This window comes from Sphaerodactylus townsendi, linkage group LG02, assembly GCF_021028975.2.
Source record: "Sphaerodactylus townsendi isolate TG3544 linkage group LG02, MPM_Stown_v2.3, whole genome shotgun sequence".
Classification (NCBI taxonomy): Eukaryota; Metazoa; Chordata; class Lepidosauria; order Squamata; family Sphaerodactylidae; genus Sphaerodactylus; species Sphaerodactylus townsendi.
This window is the reverse complement of record NC_059426.1, coordinates 153394458-153422199: the sequence shown is the minus strand read 5'-3', so window position 1 is coordinate 153422199 and position 27742 is coordinate 153394458. Positions and strand designations below refer to the sequence as shown.

The 27742-nt window shown below is 41.2% G+C and overlaps 1 protein-coding gene across 1 annotated transcript; it reads right to left on the bottom strand.

The window, feature by feature from the left end:
• Positions 1-2699: 2699 nt before the first annotated feature.
• CPSF2 (cleavage and polyadenylation specific factor 2) lies at positions 2700-27595 on the bottom strand. The gene is made up of 15 exons (XM_048485223.1): positions 27457-27595; positions 22271-22456; positions 20316-20475; positions 20109-20214; positions 18259-18388; positions 16023-16138; positions 14973-15160; positions 13265-13555; positions 11744-11844; positions 10939-11139; positions 9755-9907; positions 7958-8183; positions 4455-4757; positions 3242-3376; positions 2700-3146 (listed from the first exon to the last, which is right to left on the bottom strand). Exons 2-15 carry the CDS (start codon positions 22417-22419, stop codon positions 3054-3056), a joined length of 2352 nt encoding a protein of 783 aa, XP_048341180.1. The 5' UTR covers positions 22420-22456; positions 27457-27595; the 3' UTR covers positions 2700-3053.
• Positions 27596-27742: the final 147 nt, after the last annotated feature.

Here is a 27742-nt window from a genome sequence, read left to right as displayed (position 1 = left end):
CTTTCCATAATCATAATAAAGGACTTTATTGGCACCAAAGTAACAACATTTAGGACTATCCAGGATATCTGCTTAGTTCTGGGTTCCTGTTTACCCAGGATTCTTAATCTAAGTTCAAAATCCAGTTTAAGTAGCTGAAGAATCAATGGCAGCAAGAATTACATAGACTAAAGGTTATTAATTCTAAGCTAGGGGTGGCCAACCTATGGTGCTCCAGATGTTCATGGACTACAATTCCCCCAGGGCTGATGGGAATTGTAGTCCATGAACATCTGGAGTACCATAGGTTGGCCACCCCTGTTCTAAGCCATCTGGTGAAAAGAGACTTTGTCTCTAGAAAGCTGACCTCTAACTTTGAAATCAGTTTGAGATTTATGGTTTACTTGTAGGTCTTTGATTCCTAGCAACAGAATTTCCAGGCTTATTAAAGTATAAGTAACTGGGTCAGAATTATGATGATAACTCTGGATATAGGTAATTTCTAACAGTGTCATCCCAAGCAGTTATACCCTTCTAATCCTAGTGACTTCAATAGAATCAGAAACCGCTTAGAACACTGTAAAAGTTTGAATTGCCAAAGGAGACCAGTTTGAGAAATCAAAGACAGAGAGAAGTTGTATTTAACAATATATCACATATTCAAAGGTTAATTGTTCCTTTGCCCCATCTATCAAAGATAAAGGCAGAAATAAATATAATTACACAGCACTTACTAATGGATGTTATTATGCTGGTATTTTTATCCCGGTAACAAAAGACTAAATTGCTAAATCTTCAATAAGTTTTAATAAATAATTTAGCTGTCAGTTTAAAGAACAAAACAGTGTGCACATTTTAAAGTAATTTTCATGGGGAGACTGGACAGAAATGTTGGCCCCATATTTATGTGCCAATAAGACGCAATACTTTTCTTCTTGATCCTTGATGAAGGTCCTCTTCTTGTTACACCAAAGTTTCTCAGCTAGTTTATAGACTTGGAAGTCAGGTGAACATTGCTATAATAAAGCATCAGCTACCCTCTATATTATGAAACCGAATAGTTATTAAAGTGGCTTTGGATCAGCATGTAATATTCAGACTGTTCAATATGGTCACTATTTTCTTGAAAGTCAGAATGCACAACTTAGTATGGGGAAATGTTCCTGTCTGAATAGCTGTGCAAACATTAAGAATTTTGGCCACAGTAACACTGCCGTCAGAAGTTCTACATCGGCATGAAAAGATCACCAGCCTGCCTTTCCCCATCTATAAAGCTATTAATAACTCAGAAGTTCTACCCCGCATTAATATGGCAAACCAGTATGAAAAGGGACAAATATACTGCCCAGGGGCTTTGGTGATGGGTGGGTAATATGTATACAGTATATAAATTAATAAATAAGAAATGGGAATAAAAAATAACAAACTGAAAAATTGATCACACTTTTTATGTCTAGCATGCTTTAGAAGAAGAAGAGTTTGAATTTATACCCCACCTTTCTCTCCTGTAAGGAAACTCAAGGTGGCTTACAAACTCCTTTCCCTTCCTCTCCCCACAACAGTCACCTTGTGAGGGAGGTAGGGCTGAGAGAGTTCCGAAGAACTGTGACTAACCCAAGGTCACCCATGCAGGAATGTAGGAGTGCGGAAACATATCTGGTTCACCAGATAAGCCTCTGCCACTCAGGTGGAGGAGTGGGGAATCAAACTTGGTTCTCCAGATTAGAATCCACCTGCTCTTAACTACAATACCATGCTGGCTCTTTAAAAAACCCCAGCATGTTCTGAACCCTCGGTTCACTTCAACCTTTTTTAGCAAAACAGTCACTAATAGTTAAGCACATTTTGTTCTTGCGCCAGTCATAGGCCAGCATGGTGTGGTGGTTACAAGCGGCGGCTTCTAATCTGGAAAACTGGATTTGATTCCCCACTTCTCCACAAGACCAGCAGACTCTAATCTGGTGAACTGAGTTTGTTTCCCCCCTCCTACGCATGTTGGGTGACCTTAGGCTAGTCACAGTTCTCTCAGACCTCTCTCAGCCCCATCTATCTCACAAAAAGCCTGTTGTGGGGAGGGGAAGGGAAGGTGACTGCTGCTTTCAGACTCCTTATAGGTAGAGAAAAATGGAATATTAAAACCAAGTCCTCTGTTTCTGGTTTTCTTCTGAAAAAGCAGACACACAAAAAACACCAAAAACGTTTGAAAAAACCTTAAATGAAAACATTACGTTGGAAGTACACTTGGTTTTTGATAGTAAAATCTGGGTGACTTTTTTTCTTCACTTTGGAAGCAGAAAAAAATGAAAACTATGCTGTAGCCAGCAACTATCTGAAGCTACAGGCTCATGCACTGATTTAGCAATATGTTCCAGGATAGAGCTGGGACCTCTTCAAAATGCTCCGGGGACCTAAATCAATGTCCTGCCATTCATATCAATGGAGGAAACGAATCCATACTAGCATTTCCTTTATATACCTTCGGTTTGGGGTATATATAAAGCATGTAGTGAAATGGTTGTTGATTGTCCAAAACTGCAGAAGAAAATACATCGAGAAGCACTACTAATAGAGTACTTCTAAGTTTCCTTCTAATTTCCTGCCCCCTCATATATGAAAAGTAACAATTTAAAAATGCACGTTAGTTTTCAGACAAAACTACCACTCAGAACAGTCCAAATGTCAGTTTTTCCAAAACAATGAATCGGCATTGCCCTGAAAGGTTTGGAAGGAAATAATTTTAATTCAAAATAAGAAAACTGACCTTTACATATTCACATTTTGCATTCTTATACATAGCCTTAATATTTTTTTAAGGACAGCTCTTGTAAGACTACAGCTGAAATGCTGAAAAGAACAACCAGTGAGAGGTATTTTGCCGTTAAAAGATACCCCTTATAGTTCTTTGAAAATAAAATTGGTGGAATGCATACCGGTTCATTACCTTATCTGTCATTCAATTAGGTTCTGACATTAGGTTCTTCTGCTGGAAAACTAACAGACTCATTATCCTATAAATGTGGCTAGCAAAACATCCCATAAAGAGAAAATTCCACATGTACTATGTTTACAGTTCTTCAGACGATGGCATACTGCTCATACAAAAGATCCCGAATTTTATAGAAATCTTCACAGAGACAGCCTTCCAATCCAATACGTCCAGTTTCAGTCTACCAAAAAAAGGAAAGAAAGTTTACTTATTGGATTTATAAAGGAGAGTTTTGTTACATCACTAACGTTCAACACAAGCAATACAATCGCTTACCCTGCGAACAGCAACCAAGTTGTTACATACAAGAACCCCTCCTACAAATTCAGCTTGAATTCCTTCTCGCAGGAGAACCTGCTTAAAATCAGACAATCTTGGCTCATTCATGAAGACAGACTGATGTCCGGGAACCTTTTGGAAAAAAGTTTGACACTTTGAAAGAGAAGCAAGTGCACAAGTCCCGTGAGTACTAGCCATTGAGTATACTTTGTCTAAAACTTCCGTTTGCACAAAATCAATACTTTTCCATGTGCCTTTCTGTAAATGGCATTCCTGATCAAGAGGAAATATGCTTTGCATCAGAGACTAATATGCACAGAATTCATTCAAAAGATACAAGCCAGGGTTGAAACGATTTCTTGCAAGTGGTTAAAAATTCATTGTTGAATCAATGGGATTATGAAAAATAAAAGCTCCTTAATTCACAGGGAATGTGGCCTTTGTGACATCACTGCAAATGCGTGGAGCTTACCAAAAACTATTTATTTTACAAGGGAGGTGGTAATGGGTTTGCATCAAGAGGCCTCAGATACTTCATGTCTGTGTCAATCGGAACAACTCAGTTCTGTTTTTAGACATAACCTTGTGCAAAGGGAATATAGTGCTTCAACATTTAAGATATGCTTAGAGATGGCCTCTCAGTGGCCTGGCAGGGACACATCTCACCTGCAAAGCAATTTAATTTGGCTCACAGCAACCCTTGAAAACTGCAATCAAGAGACCACAAAGTGATTTTTGCCCCTTTTCTATTTAGGAGGAAAATATTGGCAACTCTTTGTTTAGAGAACACAGAAAGACAGTCAATATGGAACCACACTGTAACAATCCACAAAACAAAACAAGTCCTTTTAAAAAAAATATCACTAATTTCTGATGTTACTGCAGGAATCGTACATATACAGCAAGAGCAAACGACTGCCAACTCTGAGGAACAGATCAATGATCTTCTCTGAATGCACAACTCAAATCCTAAACCAGCGGTCCTCAACCTGTGGCTCGCGACCTCTTGGGGGGGGGTCGAACGACCCTTTCACAGGGGTCGCCTAAGACTCTCTGGATCAGTGTTCTCCATCTGTAAAATGGATAAATGTTAGGGTTGGGGGTCACCACAACATGAGGAACTGTATTAAAGGGTCGCGACATTAGGAAGGTTGAGAACCACTGCCCTGCGCCAACAATAATTTTCTGATGAAGGAGAGGACTTTCCTACCTCATTGGGCGGCAAAGGTTCCAGGGTTGGAATGATCTCGCTCTCCTCACATATTTCTTTATCATCATCTCCGAAGAGGCTCTTCATGGCCTTCTGCTGTGCAGCAGTGCTAGAATCTGAGGAAGGAGCATCGACTTGCATTTCAGCATCTTCTCCATCATCTCGCAGCTCCCCTTCTTCCAAAATCACCCCGGTGTCCACTTTTGATACCCGCATGTCCAAGACGCCATCAATCCATGCCAGTTCAGCATCTTTAGCTTTACAAAACTGAAGGGAGCTGACCAGCGAATCTTTTAACCGGACCTAATCAGCAATGGGGGAAAAAACACATTAAAACAAAATGACAGGCGTTACATGTTAGATAACATCATTACTTGTACTGAACAGATGAGAAAAATTGAGCAGCCACCGTAAAGGGCAATAAACGATGGTGCCAAAATCACGGCACTTTTATAATCTGGGAGCTGTTGCAACGGCAACAAATGAAGAAAGCAAAATATCTTACAGAGACAAATGAAATCAAAAGAGCCTGGATAGTAACCACAACAGCTGATACAGGGCATATGATTTCTGCATTCTTTGATTGTGACATTCTCCTTAACAAGTATATTTGAGTCAAAGAGACAGCTATGTAAACACACATCTAGATCCTGGTTTTTGTATATATATTTTTGATGACAACAGTTTGGATCGAGGCTATGTGGGAAAAGTAGCCAGGCAACAGGTTATATCTTAAAATCAAAAGCTATCACTACTTTTATAGGTATCGATATGTGGGTGTGACATCAATTCACAGCTGACTTTTGGCAACCCTGTAGGGTTTTCAAGGCAAGAGATGTCTGCAGTTGGTTTGCTATTGCCTGCCTCCACATGGGCTGAGAGAGTTCTGAGAGAACTGGGGCTGGCCCAAGACCACCCAGCTGGCTTCATATGGAAGAGTGGGGAATCAAATCCAGTTTTCCAGATTAGAGTCCGCCGCGTTTATCCACTACACCTCGCAGGCTGTCCAATAATGGGGAACCATTACCAGCTAGTTCTTATACAATTTAAGAGCTGCGGAAGATTTCAGGGCATTATTTGTGACTGGTTTTCCCTGGAATATCAGTGACCCTCAACTCCTTCCACTAACAGATTGCAAGATTCAGTCCACTGTACAGCTGTGTAGCAAATGCAACCACCAACTACTTAGCTATGTTAATCTATTTCCCAATCCTATTCCATGACTCCTATAGGTCTAGTTTGATTATTACGAAGAACCCTGAGTTTGGCCTGTTACAGACCAGGCTGCAGTGAAAATGAAGAATCTTTATTCAAGCAGAAGCAGCCTAAAACATGTAAACCCAGGTGCTCAGAAATGTGGCAAGGCCATATGAAGACTATTAATACCCTGTTTCCCCGAAAATAAGACATCCCCTGAAAATAAGATGTAGTACAGGTTTTGCTGAAGTGCTAAATATAAAGCATCCCCTGAAAGTAAGACGTAGCAAAGTTGTTGTTTGGAAGCATGCCCGTTGACCACAGCATGCAGCTTTGGAGCGGAAAAATAAGATCTCCCCTGAAAATAAGACATAGCACATCTTTGGGAGCAAAAATTAATATAAGACACTGTCTTATTTTCGGGGAAACATGGGTAATAGTTGGGCTTAAGTGGCATATTCTTGCAATACAATTGATAATGTAACTGTAATAAAGTTTAACTACAGTGAGTTGACTGTCCAATGAACCAAAACAATACTGCAATGCTGGAACAGTGACGAACCTGGAACTGACAATTACAAGGATCTGTTTAATGACTTGTGTTTAATGACCACACAAGAGATGCGAAGAGATAGGCGCTTTCCTGTAAGATAGCAGTTACACTGATTCCCCCAAACAACTGGATAACAAATCTGGTTCATTAGATAAATGGGGAAATAGTCATGTCTTAAACCAGTGAATAAAAAGGTATAAAAAGTGCAGACCAAGATGCAGCTGAAAAAGCCTTTTCGCCCTCAAAAAACCCCTGATGCCTTAGGTATCAGAATTCTCCTCTCTCATTTTTAATAGAATTTTTGCAAATTCTCAGCCGTAGTTTCCCTGATTTCAAACCTAACCCCTCTTTACATAATATATCTTTTTTATTTTCAATTATTTTTCTTCACTAGTTTTCCATAATTTTCCAGGTATTATTGTTATTCTTAACCAATATATTTATTTACAAAAATGCACATCCCAATCTTCTGCCGGCAAGGCAGCTAACATTAAAAACATAATAAAAACATAATTAAAATCAAACAAAAACACATTAAAACAATCAAAACCAAAGCTAAGATACACATCCAAAAAAACCCCAATAATTAAAACACAGGAAAGGAAGGAGGGATCACTGACGGATCATTAGACAAGTCAAAGACAGCACCCACTGGTAGAAGACAACAACAGAAGGGGACAGGTACCTATGAACGGTCTGGAACTTTAGATTACCTCAGAAGGCTTAGTTGTGAACTTTGTGATCAGCAGGTGATTAGAAGTGTAGGTTATTGCATACCTTTGTCTCCCCATTTGTCTTATGATATCTTTGCACCACCCATGAATTTTATTTGTCTTTCTTTGTGTTTTATTTATGTTTATTTTATTTGCTAATGATTTACACCAGTGGTGGCGAACGTTTGGCACTCCAGATGTTATGGACTACAATTCCCATCAGCCCCTGCCAACATGGCCAATTGGCCATGCTGGCAGGGGCTGATGGGAATTGTAGTTCATAAAATCTGGAGTGCCAAGGGTTCACCACCACAGATTTACACTGTGATAGTTAAACCCTTCCATTCATTTTAATCGTATTATCAAGTCTGCATTCCTTACTGGTGAGTAGTATTCCTCACCAGAGGAAATTAGGAACCAGATTTTCAAGGCTCCTTTCTCTCCCATATAGGGCTTAGAGCAGGGAATGGCAGCTTGAGGTGCAAAGCGAAGAGAGAACAATTTGCAAAACATTATGTGACTAGTCCTCCTTTAGAATGTCAGGGATCCCCAATGTCGCGTCTGTGGGCACTGCAGCACTCGCCAACACCTTTGCTCGTGCCCACCAAGTGTTTTTAGGAGGTGAAGAGGATCAAGTGGGACTTGTGTTCCACAGGATTCTGATTAGCTAGGCAGATTTTTAGAGATATTGTACTGGCAGCAGCTGCCACCACAACATAGTCACAACCGTGTGACTGAAAACAAGCTGCGCCCATGCCTTGTCAAATTTTCAAAGTGTCCACAGGCTCAAAAATGTTGGGGACCCCAGGCATATACAATAAAACTAGCTCACAAGTGGATGAAAAGCATAGTTAACAACCCAGGTGGTATGAACCACCTACTCTGCACCAATCTAGATGTCACATGACAGTTTGAACAGAGAATCTAGCAAGCAACTTCTCTAGAAATAACTGTTATTCTCACCAGAAGGGGTAATTGCAAGTTTGTTCAAAATATTATTAATGTAACCAATAACCTGTTACTCAATTACAGCATCTTACCTGGTATATGTGAGTCTCACTGGTTGCATCTACTGTTTCGTGCAATTTGGGCATGTAAACTTTAATGTCCTTTCCACCGAAAGCTCTACAGGACTCAGCAAGATCCTGACTGGCCTCAGGTGGTCCGTGCACAATGATCAACTGCCGCGGCTTCATCTGATTAATGATTTTTTTAATGGAGTCCCCATCTGAGCGTCCCTCGTAGTCTATGTATGTAACACGAGCTCTAAAATTTTAATGCAAAGGAAATAAAAGGCTCAATGATCGATGAAATAGACAGCTACAGAGAAACCTCAAACAAGATTGGATAAGTACATAAATAGACATTTAACTTTTGGCACTGCAAAAATGGGACAGAAAGTGTTCAAGTACAGCAAAATGTACCATGTCCCTTGGAAACGGTTTGGCTGCCGCACAGTGCCAGCTTGACGCTAAATGATTTTCAGAACAAAACGGTTTTATTATTGTAGTTAAACAAAAAGGCAGGTCCACCATCTTATGTCACGCACATTTCTACAAATCAAAACTGTGCTTGTTAACCTCTTATGAATCTCTAAAAAAACAGATGTGAAGGCTATTAAATATCTGAACTTCCTAAAGAAAATGTTAAGATAAACACCCTTCACTAAAGAAGATTTCTATGAAGAACCAAGGGATAAAGGGAGATTTTTGTATGAATCACAGCTGCTGGTTAAAGATAAACACCACCTTGAAGTCAAGAAATACATAGGAAGATTTTAAAATGAAAGGAAGAAAGCTGTGGGGTTTCCCATAGAGCAGTGTGGGAATAAGTGCTACTGACAATTTTTCACAGCTTATCTGTGGTTCAGGGAAAACAGTAAGATGCACAAGTCTGCAGATCACACAAACTGTCCAGGAAGGAAGAAGCCCAAAACTGCAGACATCTCTTCACACTGAGCAACTAAATGGCAGCTGAGAATTCATATGAGTAAAGTTTGAATGGCACACTGTGGGACCAAAAAAAGAGAGATGCAAATACCGTTTTAACTGTGAGAAACCAAGGAAGATGTAGAGGTCACAGTGAAGCTCTTGAGTGAAAAAATTAGCTCAGCACACTGCTGAACCATGAATGATGTTGAGTTCAAGACAGGATGGTGAGTTCAAGGGCACTGTATAAATTTGTATTAAAGCAAAGGGTTGGCTCAAACAAAACTTTCCAGTGCTAGAGTAGAACTGTCTCGCCCCCTTCCTTCCACTGCAGCCGATGGATCTTGACAAAATGGGGGACAGGGAACACTAAGAAAGGATATTGTGGGGTCAGCAGCACGAGGAGGCAAATGGCACAAACTGCCAATTTTGTCTGGATCCATTCAATGGTATCCCGAAGCCATTATGATATTGTGTTCATTCATTCGCCACGTGCCAAGACTTTTGAGTTTCTGGTACCAAACTATCTTTTCTCAAAGCCATCTGTTCATTTGTTGATGTTTGTGGGGAAGCCTTATGTTTTCCTAACCCCACTGGTTACCTTCTAATAATGGTATTATCACAGGGTTTTCTTGCCACCTGCTTTTTAAAGGAAATCCTGGAACATAACTACTGACAAACGGTGAATATATTCCAAGATTTATTTTTCTAAAAAATTTACTGTAATTTTTAAAAATATAAGCTTGCTTCAAGAAATTTCGAACCATGTTTTTAGTGTGACTGCAAGATGTAAATTGATTTAAATAATACAGAATACTCTGGTCAACTTTGCAATTGTGAATGTATTGCATACTTGTTTATATAAATCAGAACATGACTAGATGCATCAGATGCAGCTAATCTGCTCACTTTATTTCCATTGATTCTGTTGCAGAAATGCACTTGGTGGGAACGTCTGCTAAATCCTGATCCATTGGCTCTTCGCCATTTGTGAGCCCAGATTCCAGTTTGTTCTTCTCTTCTTCCGTTGCTTGGAGCTCTGGAACAAGGAAATCCTCAGGTCTGAAGAAAGAGGAAGATTATTACTGAACTGGAAGGGCAGGAGAGCTCAAGAAACATGATGGTAAAGGAAAGCAATATGCACAAATAAAACTGTTAGATCTGCAAAACCACAAAATGTATATCAGCACCCAGATTGTCTGGAATGGATGAACAAGCTAACGAAATACTCAACAATGGCAAAGCTAACATCTTTAGTATACAGTAGACTCCCACTGAGTATGAAAAAAGATGGAAAGCCTTTTTGAATTATACTATTTAATGACTTCGATAATTATACAAACTAATAACATCTAATTATAGATTATAAGGACTATATGAATGAGGATAAAAGATTGAGTCTGAATTTTAATTCCTTGAGCCTTAAAAATTACTATTATAATTTAAGATGTTGTAAAATCAGATGATAACAGATGCATGCAAGTTTCACAATGATTGCTATGTTTGATTTTAACTTCATGTAAAAAACCTTAAGAATTTAAAAAGACCTGCAAAACCATCAACAGTAATGCCTTCAAAACTCAAAAAAAAAGAACTAAAAATGGATTCAAACCAACAAAGCCACAAATGGTTGCAAATACAGACTATCTAGATTTGACAGAAGGCAGAGAGGCTTTTGCTGGACGTGGAACTTAGGCGTACTTTTAAAAGGCTGGTGTTCTTTGTGGTCTTTTTCAACGAAGACAGAAAATAACATTTTGCTTCCATTAGAAGCGACATATTAACAAAGGCAGTTGAATAATTGGTGTAAACTAATGCATTATTATAGCTACACAAATCTTACTAAATGTTCCTGAAGCATGGACTGCAGCCTAACATAAAAATATCCAAAGAGCCCTGGATTGGTTATATATATGCTATACCTTTAAGACAAGTTCTTTCAAATTTCACATCTGCTCCTAATGCTGGTACTTCATATTTCATGAGGCACCCATCTATTAGATTTTTCTATATTTAAAACATGTACTATATTTGAAACATACACTATATATGCGCACACACACACACACACTTTTTTCTTGCAAACTACATACTTGATAATTTCTCCATATTCATCCCACTTAATTCTCTCTTCTGGAGCTGGAAACATAGGATAAGACTTTTTGGCCTGCTTGAAGAAGCTTCCTTTCCGGCTGCCTTCACCTTTCATCATTAGATCGTGTTTTGTCTTATGAAGAGAAGGTTGATCAATGTCCTCATCTGCATCACTCTCATCACTGGAATCAATATCTGCTCTACAAAGGGAGGCCAAAACAGATAAATGCACACTTCGAGCCTACTTTACAAGCTCAGCCCCCTTCCACACATGCAGAATAATGCACTTTCAATCCACTTTCACAATTGTTTGCAAGTGGATTTTGCTGTTCCGCACAGTTAAATCCATCTGCAAAGTGCATTGAAAGTGGATTGAAAATACATTATTCAGCATATGCAGAAGGGGCTTCAGAGTGGCTCCCGGGGGGCTCCTATCCTGGCCCCAGTCATCACCATTTAGCGTCAGCAATCCTATGGGGCTGAGAGCTCACAGATATTCAATAGGATCAAAATTCTATACCTACACAGAATATTTTTGGCAAGTAACCAGCAAAACAGCAGCCTACCCTACAGGTCAACATTGCTGTCACTTTCTGAAGGTGTTTGTTGATTGCATATTGTTAGAAGCCGTTGCTACAAATATAAGGGGAATTAAACCAGTTGAAAAGACTGGTGCTACACAATCATTAAAGCAGGAGGAGGAATCAGATGACTAGACAGCAAAAATAGCTTCACTTGCACCAACATTTTTGAGTCATTTGTAACAGATTATTTACTCTGGTCAGAAGGCGCGTAAGTACTCACTCCTTGGATTGTTCCAACTTCTTAGCTGCCTCTTTCTTTTGCTTCTCTTTCTCCAGATACTCCTCAAGTTCCTTTCCTTCCAGTTTAACCCTTTTCCTCAGCTGAAAGAAAAGCACATGAGAACGATGCAAGTGGCAACTCAAATGCTCAGGGTGAATTAACTCAATACGCTTTCAAACTCATGACCATAATCATACAGAAACACTGAAAAATATCCACAAGGCCACGACTCTAATAATTTGTTTTGCAACACTTTCAATAATTTATATGCAAAATGAATCTTCTGTATTCAGATCTTGAATTAAAATAAGCATTTTTATCTATTGTGATAAGTCTTGGGAATCTGAGAGGCTGTATCAAAGAATGGATTTAGATAGACATGTGAGGATAATATATAGAATGTAATGTATGCACATGAGACACATGAGTTTTGCAACTGTGTGCACTACATAGATACTTGTATTAGGGAGTAAAAATAGCTTGTGGCTCTTCAGCGTTTATTGCAACTTTGTATGTCCAACAGTGCATAATTTTTCGGGGAATCGAGGGTTCAGAACAGAGAACAGGATGAAGGTGCAACGTTTAACTTTGTATTACAGAAAAGATATATACTGGAATGCAAGATTAAATGGCTGCTGCTCTTAAATCATTACCTTTTGCTTAAGCAGTTTGAGTGTTCCACATTTCAAAATGCAAGTATCCAAATTCCAAAGGTAATTTAACCATTCTAAATGCTATGATTAACATATTTTCATCATTACCAAGTTCATTTCATGCCCTTAAAAGAAAATGAAGGGAACCGTAGGTTCGCTATTTATTGTTGCCATAACTTCAGCAGTAATACGCCTCTACTACATTTTACTGAAGTTCATGTGAGATTTAATAACAGCCCAATCCAGATGCGGGGGCGGTTGGTGGCTGCTAGGGACAGCACAGCAAAGGTGGACAACCTTCAATGGAGTTCCTGGCGGTGCAGCAATTAGAAGGGGGAAAAAACCTCTGCTCCTGCCTGGACACTTCCACTGGGGGAAACAGACTTATGTCACGTTATTGTAGCTTAAGTTTAGGGCTACACCAGGGGCTAAAGTTGGCTCCACCCCTGAGAATGCCTCTAGCCCAGGGGTCTGCAACCTGCGGCTCTCCAGATGTTCATGGACTACAATTCCAATTGGCCATGCTGGTAGGGGCTGATGGGATTTGTAGTCCATGAACATCTAGAGAGTCGCAGGTTGCAGACCCCTGCTCTATCCCGTCCCCAGCTGTGCCAGCATCCACCTTTAGGCCAGTGTGGCTCTGCAGGTGTCAGGCTCTTCTGAGTCAGGGACTGCCAAGGTTTGTGATTTCTGTCTGTCACCGTTTGTCCTCCCTGCTAGCATAGGTGCCATTTACACTAGTGGGGAAGGTAAACGTGCCACCTCGGCCCTACTCTGGTTCCAGGAGCCATTTTGTCTTACCCTGGAATTGGTCTGCCTGACATGTACCCCAATTATCAACCTCTATTGAATTCTAGCAAATACTTACCTCTATGTCTATAACTTTTTCAGAGGGGTTATCTATCAAGAAGCGTGATAGTGTTCCAGGAGTGGTTCTATACGTCAAAATGATTGAATTTTTGGGATCCTGACACCACTGTATAAATAGGTCTCTTGAAAATCCGCAGTCCAGATCTGGCTGGCTCGCAAGGACAACTTTGGGACTAGGAACTCGAGCTAGATCAGAAAGCCCATGGCAGAGAGACAGGTGACGGAACTGAAAGGGATTGTTCCTTTTGTCTTCAAAACATCTCATCAGTTTGTCACTCATCCATTCCACCTGCATGGGAGAAAGGGGGAAAATGGCAGGAAGAAACAGAGTAGGATGGGACCTCAAGGGCCATCTATTTCAACACCCTGAACAATGCAGGAAATCCAAAATTATCTCCTCCCCCACTCCCACAGTGATCCCTCCTTTATGTCCAGATAAAGGCAAAAAGCTGCCGGGATTCCTGACCAATCTGGCTTGGAGGAAAATTCCTTCCTGACCCGAAAGTGGCAACTGGCATTACCTTCGTCATGTAAGAAATGGACACAAGAGCCAGTCACCGACTCATTCATTTCAACCCTCTCTCTCATGATTGGTGTACATTCACACAATCAGCTTTGCTGTCAGATGGCTACCTAGCCTCTGTTTTAAAAAAAGCTCCAAAGAAGAGACCAAGGAAGCCTGTTCCACTTTGGAACTGCTCTCACACTCAGGAAGTTCTTCCTAATGCTTAGCTAAAAACTCCTTTATAATTACTCAGTTACTACATCTTTCTGGCAAAGTAAATCCTGATACAGAAATCACTCTTAATTGGTATCTCTACATACAACGTGTAATATCACTAGAAAGTTGCCAAACACGTGGATCAAACCATGGGCCTATCTATCCTCCTAGAATCGTCTACGTCACAGGTGTCAAACACGCGGCCCTCCAGATGTTATGGACTAAGTTCCCATCATCCCCTGCCAGCTGATGCTGGCAGGGGATGATGGGAACTGCAGTCCATAACATCTGGAGGGCCGTGAGTTTGACACCTATGGTCACTCTATGTCAAGTGACAGGGGCACTCCAAGGTCTTGAGAACAGACCTTTTTTAGCCTTGCTACATGAGATCCTTCAAACTGGATATGCCGAAAACCAAATCTAGGATCTTCGGCATTTGTTCATTTACTTTGTTTGTCATCTGCCTTTCTTGCTGAGACTCAAGGTGGATTACAAAATATTCTAAAAAATTCAGACATCCAATAGACCAGGGGTCTGCAACCTGCGGCTCTCCAATTGGCCATGCTGGCAAGGGCTGCTGGGAATTGTAGTCCATGAACATCTGGAGAGCTGCAGGTTGCAGGCCCCTGCAATAGACAATGCAACTGCACTGGGATTACAGAATTAGAAAATAATTCAATCCATGATCTGTCTAGGGCACAGAATGCCATAAACAAAAACTGAAAACTCCACTGACTAACCTGGGGGCCCTTCCTTTATGAACGGAAAAGAACAAATCAAATAATTTAAAAAAGAACTGTTCTGCTTATACTACCGACTACTTTCCTAGGTGGATTTTGTTGCCTAATGTAAAGGCATTAAGATAATGTAAACTCTTCCTGCAGTACTGACGATTCAGCACCATTCTGGCGGTTTCTCTGAAAAAATGCCGTGACTGAAAAAAGAGTTAGACAAATAAGTCAAGTATCCTACTGTGAAAACAAACCTGAGATTTTGAAAACTCTACAACATTGTAGCTGACGTTGTTCAAAAGTGCTAATGAGTAGACTCCTAAACCTGCATCTTTCGTTCTCCAGATCTGATCAAGCAGTTGGGCAAGTTCCAAAACTCTGCCTGCGGTGTCCACTGCTATAAGGACATTCCCATCACCTCTCAGGGTTTCCAAGACATTTGCTAGGACAAGAAGGAAAGCACAAGTATGTTAACTAAATAGTTACTGAATCATAAATAACAATAAGCATCCTCCCCCCCCCCCCAATATATACAGGAGAAACCTATGAAATAAAGGTTGAAGTTCTATTTTTAATGCAACTTGAAGGCATTAAGTGCATTAAAAATCATCTTTCAAGGCAGATACTAATTTATACCATCTCAAACTGCTAGCATATATAACATGAGACTTCTTTTCATGTTTCATGTATTTAAAAATCCAAAATTATTCCTAGTTCCACATACAGGAAAACAGTAACTTATTCCTCCAGTCTTTAAAGGAAAAATTTTACAGCCTCCCTAAAGGTTTGCAGGGATGGCTTAAAGCAGGTTCTCCCGTGTACAATGCTCCATAGCATCGGGCTGACAATAGAGAAAGCCTTCAGACTGATCTCTCTTGAAAAGACGGGACTCAAAGCAGTTGATTTTAATGAGGCGTTCACATGAGAAGAGGCACTCTCGCAGATAATAACATCTGCAAACGCAATTTTTGAAAATCTCCATCTGAGCACTTAAAAGGCAATCTATCTACTTGCCATGTTTTATAGATTTTGCGAAGGAGCACGAATAACGGCTTTCTTTTTTAAAAACCACACATCTTCTGATTACAGCTGAACTATCTCAAGCTCTTAATTTTCTGGATTTACCACTCAGCCAGAAAGAAGCTAAGGGAATGGAGTCACGATCTCATCAAGAAAGCCAACCTCTGGCCCATTTCCGTGTAATCTATGTACACTACTCAGAAGCTAGGATTTAAAATTCTATCGTGAACAGATATTTTCCCATTAGAGGCACTCTCGCTGAAATGACCAAAAAAAATACACACTCAGCAGTTGTTCATCTCTTTGCTTCCGTCTCGGCTGCACATAAGTAGCATTAAAAGAATCTGTGATCAGCAAGGAAGGCCGGCTTAACATTTCTAGGGAGCATCCATTCAAGTGGCTGAAAAAAGATGACAGATCAAACTCTTTCAATGTCCAGATTAATTTGAACAAAGCAGCAACAACAACAAAAAAGGAAAACTACAATAGGTAGAAGTGTCTGTTTAAGCAACACATATGTTTGTGCTAAAATCATAGAGTTGGAAGAGACCCCAAGGGCCATCAAGTCCAATGCCCTGCAATGCAGGAACACACAATCACAGCACTCCTGTCAGATGACCATCCAGCCTCTGTCTAAAAGCATCCTAACTCCACCACACTCTGAGGCAGTGCATTCCACTGTCGAACAGCCCTTACTGTCCTGTCCTTACTGTCCTTACTGTCCTGATGTTTAGGTGGAATCTCTTTTCCTGCACCTTGAACCCATTACTCCTGGTCCTAGTCTCTGGAGCAGCAGAAAACAAGCTTGCTCCCTCACCAACAAGACATCCCTTCAAATATCTAAACATGGCTATCATTGATCAACAGAACATATTGATCAATTTCATCACAGGCCAGCTTCCCCTACTCATTTCTAAAACAGTAGTTATTTTTACTGGGTTTGATCTAAGATTAATGGAATGTACTCATGCAAGCCTTCCGCTTCTCCCAGCAGCCTCCCTGCACCATCAAAAACGCAACTGGACCCTCCAGGACAAGATACCATATGGGGGATAAAGCTGTAAGAATTGCATCTGTCAACACACAATGCTTTGTGGACTCCTCCCAACACATTGTTTTATCATTAATAATAAAGCACAAACTTGTGCTTTATTAATAATAAAGCACAATCCCCTCTCCTCTGACTTCTCCACTCTCTCCTCCCACCAGGCTTGTATAGTTTCACTTCTACATCTGTGTCGTAAAAGTCGCTCTCCGAAAACACTGCAAATAGCAGATTTTATCATGTTTCATCTTTAAAATATATATCTGAATAGAAGTGTGACACAGAGAAGTAGAAGCGTCGGTAAGACTATCTGCTTTTTGTAAGATCCCATGTGAACATTCCTGGACTCATAAATACCACTGCAATTAAATCCCAAACAAGTACATTTTAGAACATCACGTTTTCTTATAAATAAAACTCAATCTATCATTTTTTTTTCATAACCATCATGTAAATGCCTTCATGCAAATTTAGGTATCTACTGCTGTGATATAGAAATATTTCAAGAACATCTAAAATACAACACGTTCTTAGGTTGAGACTGCTTCCCTCCTCTTTCATCAAGATGGCAGGTTTTTTAAATCATAACATTTAAGGAAATTAGTTGATTTGTCATTTGAGGCACACAGCTTGTGTGAGCAATAGTGACTGGAGAATGAGGAAGTGCATGCTGCCCTCCAGACCATCAAAATGCGTCCTCGCCCTCAATGGTCATATATCAATATGCTTAAAACCCCAGGTCTCCAAACATCGTTTGTAACTTGTTACAGTTATTTCTACTCACTCCTATATCCAAATTATACCCATTGTACTAAATCCTTTGCCACATGCAAAGACTTAGGCTGTTTCTGCACGGTGGCGGAAACGCACCTCCACCGGCATAAATTATGCCGCAGCCCTGAAGATCTGCCAAACCGGAGAGGCAGCTCCGCACAGAGCTGCCTGCTCCACTGGCACTGCGAACAGCACCTCAGGGACGGTGTTTTTTCCATCCCTAGGGCGCTGTTTTTTGGCCGTATAAAAACAGCCGTAGTGAATTGTGGCAATTAATTGTTACTCTAGGTTCATACCCCCACTCTGACATGGAAGCTTGCTGGCTGACCTTGGGAAAGTCACACATGCTTAGCCAACCTGTGAGGATAAAACAAGGAAGGGAGAATCGCACACACTACCCTCAGCAAACTCCTCGGAGAAAGGTCAGGATAAAAATAAACCAAATAAACAAAACACAATAAACTTGTGCCAAATATGCAACCGCACAACCTCTACACAACCACATAGAACGCTTTTGCCAAATGGAAATGAGTTGTGCCCTCAAGTCTGTGATGTTGTGGTTATGACTATATGTGAGGCATATCGACTAAGAACATCTGTGGACGAAGATGGAAGACTGTATTCACTACAAGGGCAAATGAGTTCAGAAAACGGAAACATCAATGCGAACAGTTAACACCCACTGAAAACAGTGTACCTACATCTCCCTCTTGTGGTTGAAATCAACAGCATAAACGATCTCCTCTTCTCCATCTTTAACAATTTTCCAAATCGTGCCTCCAATCATATGACCTGCCGGCAATGGGGTGATGGATAAGCCATGCCCTTTCCCTAAGAGAATATTTCAGAAGCAGACAGTTAGCGCTGTTCAATGATCTCAAAGTAGTAAGAAAAGAACATGAATGCCAGAGTTAATGCCAAAAGGGGAGCAGGTTAAGACTGAAGAAAATACCTTCCCAGTATTTTTTGCTCCAGTCCTACTGTTCTGGAATGACCAAGCATAACTGTTTTGGAACCTGCAACTTTAATCCCATTGTTTATATTTGCCCAAATAAATGAGCACAGAAGGTAATATATTTCTTTTTTAAAAAAACTCAAGAACATACTGCTAGAATACCCTAAGTCAGTGGTAGCGAACCTATGGCACTCCAGATGTTCATGGACTACAAATCCCATCAGCCCCTGCCAGCATGGCCAATTGGTAACTCCACCATACAGAGTTGTGAGAAAGACCTTCATCCCATTGTTCCCTTGCAAATCTATGTATACAGAATCAACCCCTTACCTCTTAAGTGCTAAAATTTAAAATGTTCAACTAATCGGAGATTGTTTGGAATGGAACAGATATGCACAAGAAGCTAAGGGTGAGTAGGGAGGGGCAAGCAGTAAAAATGAAAGTGAAACCTTTGGAGCAGAATATTCCACACGTCTTGGAATCTTTGTATGTATAGCGTGAGGTTTACCTTATTATTCTCTCCTGGAGGAGAAGCTCTATAATGGCAGCGGGCCATACAAGAGAATAAGTTTGGAAATAGTTAATGAAATTCCTCTACCTATCATAAAAAAGGCATTTTTCTAAAAATGAAACCTTCACCTGCTTCTAAAGATTATACCAGCAATAAGGAGTCTTTGTGTAGAAAACAATGATTTAAATCCATTTTTGCCGACTGGTGATTTAAATTGAACCCTCGGAGCATCATTATATCTGATTAAGGCACCCCTGTCTTGTGAGCTCCACTTTGCAGAAATGCAGTAAGGGTAGCCAAAAAACTAAGCACAACATTCTTTTTAGCACAAGTTCCATTTCCTTTGAAGCCGCATCCATTTCAAAACATGACATCCTCACAGCCCAATCTAGAGGGCTCTGGCAATGGGGGATGGTGCAACTCCTGCACTGCCTACGGAAGGCTTCCAGGAGCTGTGGGGAGGCAGCAAATGCCAGAAAATCCCTGACTGCCTGAAAGTCCTCCATAGGGTAAAACTGACTTCACACCACACTTTGGGGTGGCAATAAGTCCAAGACGTGCCTGAGGACGCTCCCAGTTCAATAGCCCAGAGGAAGCCAACTAAAGTCAACTCCACCCCTGGGAATACCCCTAGTCCCTGGGTGGCGAACCTTTGGCACTCCAGATGTTATGGACTACAATTCTCATCAGCCCCTGCCAACATGGCCAATTGGCCATGCTGGCAGGGGCTGATGGGAATTGTAGTCCATAACATCTGGAGAGCCAAAGGTTCGCCACCACTGCCCTAGCCCACTCCCAGCTGCACCGGCATCCAGTTTTAAGCCAGTGTGGCTCTGGAGGCACAGGCTCTTCAGGGATGGCTGCTGCGGAGCTCTGTGGCGCCTGCCACCTCCCTGTTTGCCCTCCCCACCAGTGTAAGTGCCATCTGCACTGGCGGGGTATGCAAATGTGCCGGCATGGCCCCGCCATGCCTCCAAGAGCCATTTGACGCCCTTCTGGATTGGCCTGTTAGTATTTTAGGATGATTTTTCAGTAGTTTAGAGATTTCTTTCTCTGTTTACAAAGCTCTTTCCAGGACAGATTACCTTTCAGATTGACAATCTGAGAAAATTTTAGCTGCTGTATTTTATCAAAAGCTGCATCCACATCATCCAGAGTAAACAATGTGAAGTCTTCTGTATTGTGGCGTGACTAGCAGAAAAACAAAAGATGCATTCTTAGATACAGGAGTCATGTTTGGCCAGAAATGAAATCAGGTTTATAAGAAAAACAAAGCTTCAAATGGACTGTACCTGATAGAGGTCATACATAAACATCTGGCCCATTTTGTACACAGGAATAGTTGCATAAATAGCACAATTCAGTCCCATTTTTCCCACTGCATATGGGAGTGCGCCCAAATGTAAAGGATCAGGATGTGAAAGAAGCACTGCATCAATCTGGTGAACATGTCTAAATCAAAACCGACAGGAAACAATTGAGAAACTACATTATTTCAGTTACCTATCAAGCAAGCCATTGAGAAAAAACATGTTTCAATACATTTCTACAGTTTTTCTTTAAAAAAGCACGTCAGTACAGAGAAAACTAAAATCACACCTTGTTCCAGGGCCAGAAGGGACTGCATTTGGCCAAAAAGAAGTCCGTGCAATGAAATTTTCCCTCCCTAACTGGAAATATACAACACAGCACACAATTGTGCAAACCTAACACTGATTCTACAACACAAAGACAACACAGGATTTAAACATACTATAATGTGAGCTGAGCAGGTGATTTTGACGAATATCCCTCCCCTTGCCAGGATTCCTTTGAATCAGGGCAAATTCTGGGCACCTGGGCACAAAAGTATGGGGAATTTGCCCTGATTCAATGTGCCGAATTTCTTCATGGAGATTTTTGAGCAGAATCCTTGCTCATGCTTTTTATGTACAAGATATACCTTGTGGATTAGGTATTTATAGTAACTGGACATTGCTTTCAGTGTTCCAATTTGAATCTAGAATAGATTGCTAAATCTGGTCAAATTTAGTAGGATGATGTGGGTTTTCTGTGGGGTCTCTTTGCATTTTTCCATTTACATGAATGGAAAAACTCCCTGCTGGGTGCACAGTTTCTTTGCAGAGAACTCTCCAGGCCTAGTTCTCTTAACCCACCCATCCACTTATTCCTAAAGGCCTTAAAAGCACAGATCTAACTATACCTCATAGTCAAAATTGCTGGCTTAGCCTTTAACCTGCCCTTTTATTCATATTACTATTCCAAAAATAATCCCTGCCCAAATGAAAGAGCAAAGCAATTCCCTGGACCACACATTGCCAAAGAAGAGCACATTGTGCTAGAACAGATATTTTCTTCCCCCCACCCCACCATTTCTGCTGCTGCCACTCCTTCTGAAGGACAGAGAGGCTTGTGATTTTTATGCCCTCTGTGTTCTTATTATGTTGAAATATCAATCTATCAACATGAAAAATGAGGAGACCAGTGTGAGTAAATTTCTTTTCTTTAACTTGAAGGAGCCGGCAACATGAAAGGGAGGAGTGCGAGGAGAAGACGTGGATCACAGAGCAAGGGAGACAGAAAGCTGGCCGTGGGCAGAATGACGATGTCTGGGGCAAAGCTGTACTCACTGGAAAATCTCCCCACTCTGGCAGCTAAGCAAATTAAAAGTCGTGCCCTTGCCACAGAGACAATGGAAAGTGAAAGTGGGGCTCCAAAAAACAGGTCTGTACAAGAAATCTTGCTGCGACGGACATTCATCTCCATTGCAAACCAAACACGTTGGGTGTAATCAGCCATTGAGAGAAATTAATCTACTCAGAAGTAAGCCCTGTATTATTCAATGGGACACTAGAAGAAGAGGAGTTTGGATTTATACATCACCCTTTCTCTCCTGTAAGGACACTCAAGGTGGCTTACAAACTCCTTTCCCTTCTTCTCCCCACAACAGACACCTTGTGAGGTAGGTGGGGCTGAAAGAGTTCCAAAGAACTGTGACTAGCCCAAGGTCGCCCAGCAGGAATGTAGGAGTGCGGAAACACATCTGGTTCACCAGATAAGCCTCTGCCACTCAGGTGGAGGAATGGGGAATCAAACCCATTCCTCCAGATTAGAATCCACTTGCTCTTAACCACTACACCACACTGGCTCTTAGTGTCCTTAGGATTGCCACCTTTGCGAAGGCATGAATTAGAAAACTTTTTGGAATTATTTGCAGAGAAATAGATTAAAGGCATGCTCTACTCACTTCCTTAATGAATCAATGATGTCCACAGAAAAATTCTCATCCCAGCCGCAGTCCAGCAGAAAACGAAATTCATCTACTTGAAGCAAATAGCAGAGAGCAGATTCTTCCTGGACCCCCGAGAGTGTGGTTAGCTTGATAATCGAAGTCATTGTTTTCCTTCGCAAAAGTGCTCCCCCAAAGTAACTACTGTAAAGATTAAAATGTGTTTTTCAACCCTCAGAAAACATTCATTTTTCTCTATTCTTAATTGTCTCCAAGGTTTTAAAATAAAGAGAGAATAGGCATGTAAACACAGACTCCACATTAACTGTATTTTACTGAACAGAAGTCCATGGCGTTCCACCACAATGGCCTGTAGTGTTGCCAACAAGCCTGGAGTACAGTGCTCAGCCCCTTTAACGGGGCTTAACCAGGCATTGTTATTTACCTCTATGTAATAAAACACTTCCAAGGAATATTTCCACATATTAAGTCTCTATTAAAAGATCAGGACATGTTCCTCCGGGTCTGTTGGCAACCCTTGTGGCATGACCAAGAAAAAGTCACCAGGGCGGGCTCATGCAGACAAAAGCAAGCTTGATCCTGATTGGCTTAGTTTAAAGGAGGTTAAGGTTGTACCCCTTTGCTTTCACCCACATAAGTGAATGTTTCCCATTTATCATAAGGAAAAAGGCAAAGCATTGTAATCATTCATTTCATTTCATAACCTTTATTGGCGTAAGAAACAACAGAACAATAATACCAATAAGAAAGAATAGTTACGAAAGTATTGAAATAACAGTATATAGAAATTTGGCCACAGCCTCCAGAGTCATACTGTTCTCGTTATTGAGTAGAAATACAATTTTTCGTGAGTCACTTGACTTGACTTGATCTACCAACAAAGGGGCTAGGAGCTTGGCTCTGATAGATGCATACAAGCAGTGGTGCGATTCAAATAATTTAACAACCGGTTCTGGTGGTGGGATCCAAATAATTTAACAACAGGTTGTTTACAAGCACCATTTTAACAACCGGTTCTGCCGAAGAGGTGCGAACCTGTTGAATTCCACCACTGAATACAAGGGGCACTGTAATAAAACATGTCAAACAGTCTCTTCACAGGCGAGATCACAAATACATTTCCTCTTGTGGTGTGGGAGCCCCGGACTTCTTCCTTGTTAAAGAGCAGAAGGTAAAACATTGCAACGAGCTAATGATATGGCCAGCCGCCATTCAGGCTCTATTAGCAATTGCAGATACCCTGCCATAGTTGAGTTATTCAGTGGAATACCCAAAAAGGAGGGAGAACAAAATTTATTGGCCGCATTTATCAATCCCCGGTATTCCAGATCAAGGAGCCTTTTTTTTGATTGTGTGAAATGCCTCCCTTTTGGTAAGCACGGCTAGATCATCGGTTGTTATCGCCAGGTCACTCAACTTATTTTTGATCCTGTGCCTCCATTTGGTGGAATGCATAACTGAGAGTGCCTGATAAGAAAGGCTATTCAGGTCAGAATTGAAACAAGTACGCACCCAAAATTTGAAAGTGATGCAGCAGGCTCTCGTCACCAATCAAGGCTGGCCAGTTTCTAAACAAAGAATGGCACATGGAACTGAGTGGGGAAGGCCAAGGATTTTATAAAGGAACTGAAGCACTATAATAACAAAGTTCCTGAACACAAAATGTTCATTTCATCTGAACATTTGGTGCCCAGACACATGTTGATGGAATTCTTTTAAAAAGAGAGAGTGTGTGTATAATGTGTGTTTATGGGCAAAATGCTCATGTGTAAGCCCTTCCCAACCACATATCCCAGTGGCATCGGGTGGGAAAATGGTTCCCTGAGACAAAATGGCCCCAGGCCCTGCCCCCCGTTACCTAAGTTCAGCTGGCTGCTCTTTGAAGTCAGCTGAACTCCAGGCTGCTGTGGACTTCTGCCGGGCCTGGTGGGGCAGGGAAAGGGGGAGGGGTGTGGGGGCAATTTTCCGCCCCCCACAGGACCCCAATGGCCCGTGCCTGAGGTGTGGCGTCCCCCACCCCCTGGCAGCTACGCCACTGACATATCCCCAGACGTGTAATGACAGACATTTTGCAAATAATAATTAACTTTCTTTAAACATGAACTTTACTTTTTTTCATTATCTACCTTTACCAAAATTGATATTAATCTTCTGCATTTTATATGTTAGCAAATTAAAAACAGTTAAGCACAAGAGAAAAGCTCACTGATATTTGGGGGCAGTCAACCAATGAAAAAAGAAGGGTAAGAAGAGATGCAATACTAAACAACAGGATTAAAGCACACTCTGCAAGCCCTACCAATAGTCAACTGACAGCCTAATGCCTCCAGTGCTCTACCTAAAGATAATCTAGCAACCTGTGGTCCAACAAACAGAAGGGACAACTCTAAAAAAGAACGTTAAGATTCAAGTTTGGACTGCCAATACAAATCTAAATATAAAAGAAAACAAAAAACAATCTGAATGAAACTGAAAGCCAGCTTCCAAGCTTCGTATTCCACTAATCCTAAATCCAGTTCCAAACAAAGAGCTACAGAGGCAAGCAATGTAGTGAGAAACTCCACTGATTTCTCACAAAACAACCCTCAAAATGCTGATGAATCAGTTCCAGTAATTCAAACACTTGTCCTATATACAGGCTGGACAGCACTTTAGTTTGAAAGAACTGCTGCAGGAATAGATCTCCAACAAAGAAGGAAAAAAATAACTGCCCAGGAACCGGCCACTTAAAGCAGGGCACACTCCTTGTGAGCTTTCCTTGAGAGAGAATCATAAAAATATCTAGATAACAAAACTGGAGCACCTGCTCAATTTGCTGATTACTCAACTTCCAGGAAAGTTGGTTTGGTCTGAGAAAATCTCAAAAAAATCTATAACTTTAAAATTGTCCATAATTTATTACCAAACTTTCTCCAGTACAATTGTTTTAAAACACCTTTAGAAATCTATGCAGGCCAAATAGCAATCTAGAAAAGGATAACATCATCTGCATAGAATAACAGCAGGATCCAACTGGTAGCTAGAACAAGGGGATGGATTTCAATGCTGGCAAGACCCTGCAAAAAAAATTCATAGAGAGATTAAACTGGAGATGGGCCCCAATAGGCCACTGTGCTTTACTCCCCAAGACAGAGAGACGTCATTTGTCAGTGACTCTTGAGGCTACTGTGAATGTGAGCAGTCAGATCATTATGTGGCTGAATTAAATATAAAATCAGCAACCCATGGAATATATATAGAGTTTGGCCCACAGAAGCTCTCTAGAATGAAATATGGCTTTTAAATCCATAAAGTCCACATACTGAACTCTATATGGGGAGGTCTGGGATAGAAGCAGTTTGGGAGGATACAACAGGTGTTAGCTTCCTTGAGACAACAATGTTCCACTGAAATCTGCTCAGTCACTATACAGAATAAACAGTATCTACAGGATTAAATAATTAAAGAGAAATAAACAGAATAAGACCTAACCTGTTGAATAGCTTGAAAGCTCTGGTGAACAATCAAGCACCGAAGAACCAATTAAAGTCTGTCAGGGATGCTGAGATGAAATCAAGAAAGTGTTTGCGTGAATTAGAGGAAACATACTGAATCTACAGGGTACAAAGACCAAGTACGGAATGGGGGAACCAGAGCTAGTTCTCTGGCCAAGCAACTCAAGAAATCGCTTTGAGCAGCAAAGAGCAATGATGCCCTACAGAGATAAAGAATAAATAAATAAATTTCCAGCTATCAAGCACAAGAGACAATAGACAACATTTGAGGCACTGCTCAAGCCTTTCTATGCCTGCTTTCACATGGCAGCAATTTTTCCATATAGCTCTTGTTGGTGCTGCCGCAAATGCAAAGGCATTCACAGTAGCAACAGCATCCACATAGCACTTCCCTGTGTCTCAGGCCTCCAGAGCTGCCAACCCAACCCCATCAGAGAGGACTTTCATGCATGTTTTTAAAACTAACCAGTGGATCTCTATAATGTGATACTGATGTTTTGCCATGATCTACTACTTAATTCCCAGTTTTTTTCTCTTTTTTTTAACAAAAAAGAAGTCCAGCTGTTTTTGCAGTGGAGGTATAAGTGGAAAGATGTAGAACAGCAATGAAAAGAACTAGAAACTTCCTTAAAGAAATAAATGCTGGGAATTCAGATGAAGCAGTAGAGTACTGCAACAGATCATTATAACATGATGGTGAGCTACTAAATGTTAATCTTTTAAAAGTCCCAATTCAGCCCTTTGGTAGTGTAGTAGGAAAAATGGCAGGTTTGAGCAGCTCAGGAAAGGAAAATGACAACTATGTGGTCAGGACCTTGGGAAAATGTGCACCTTCCTGTGCAGACTTCCTGAACACATTTGGCCTGAGCTCTTCACAAAAGGATAAGAGAAGACTAGGGGGAAAAAAAACCACACCAAGGATAGAGCACCATTAGATCATGACATTGTGCAAATGCTCCCCCCCCCCCCAAAAAGTGTTGTCGTCTAGTAGCCAGGAGATAAACACTGGAGGGGAAGCAGCTAGATTAGTGTTCATTTGAAAACTATATAGTTATTATTCATCTGCATTACATGCCCTGGTGTACACAATTTAGACGTCTCAATGGTACATCTGACAACCCTGTGAGTGCGAAGTGCCATCAAGTTGTTACCAACTTATGGCAACCCAGTAGGATTTTTAAGGCCAGAGACTAACAAAGGTGGTTTGCCATTGCCTTCCTCTGCATACCAATCCTGGCAGTCGTTGGTGATCTCCCATTCAAACACTAACCGGAGCTCATCCTGCTTCGCTTCTGACAAGATCAGACTAACCTGGGCCATTCACGTCAGCGATTCTGATATTCCAAACCCTAAACATGTTTTCAGGGGAGTTTAATGGGACTCACTCCTTCACAAATGGGAACAGAAGGCCAGATCTGCATTTGCACGCCAAAAAAAAAAAATCTATGCAGTTCTGCAAAGAATCGGAACTGGAAGAAACACCTGCGAAACGGAACATGGACAAGCAGCCTCAACATCTCCTCCTGCCTGGTCGACAGGGAAGAAATCGCACATGTTTTCAGCAGCCCTATTTCAGACTCCATCAAAGCGGGAAGGGGTCGGAGAGGTTTCATCCAAGATGTTCCTCCAAGGAGCAAATACAGAGTAGACGACAAAGTGGGACGCCACTTGGTCCGCTATTGCCCTTACCTGCACAGCAAACCCCTCGTTCACCCCAGGCCCCTAAACCTACTGGAGAGAGGAGAAAAGAAAAGAGAAGGACTTTGCTCAACCCCATCCCGCTCTTCTCACGGCCGCCGCCATATTTGTTCGAAAGGAAAGAGCCGGCGAGGAGGAGCGAATGAGGGCGCGGGCTGTACCATTAGCACCTCTGAGAGGGATCGAAGAGTTTGAGGGGGATGGACCCGTTCATTAATTGAGGCGATTAAGTTTATCTGTCACCTTGTACGGAGCAAATGACGAAAAATTTGACAGG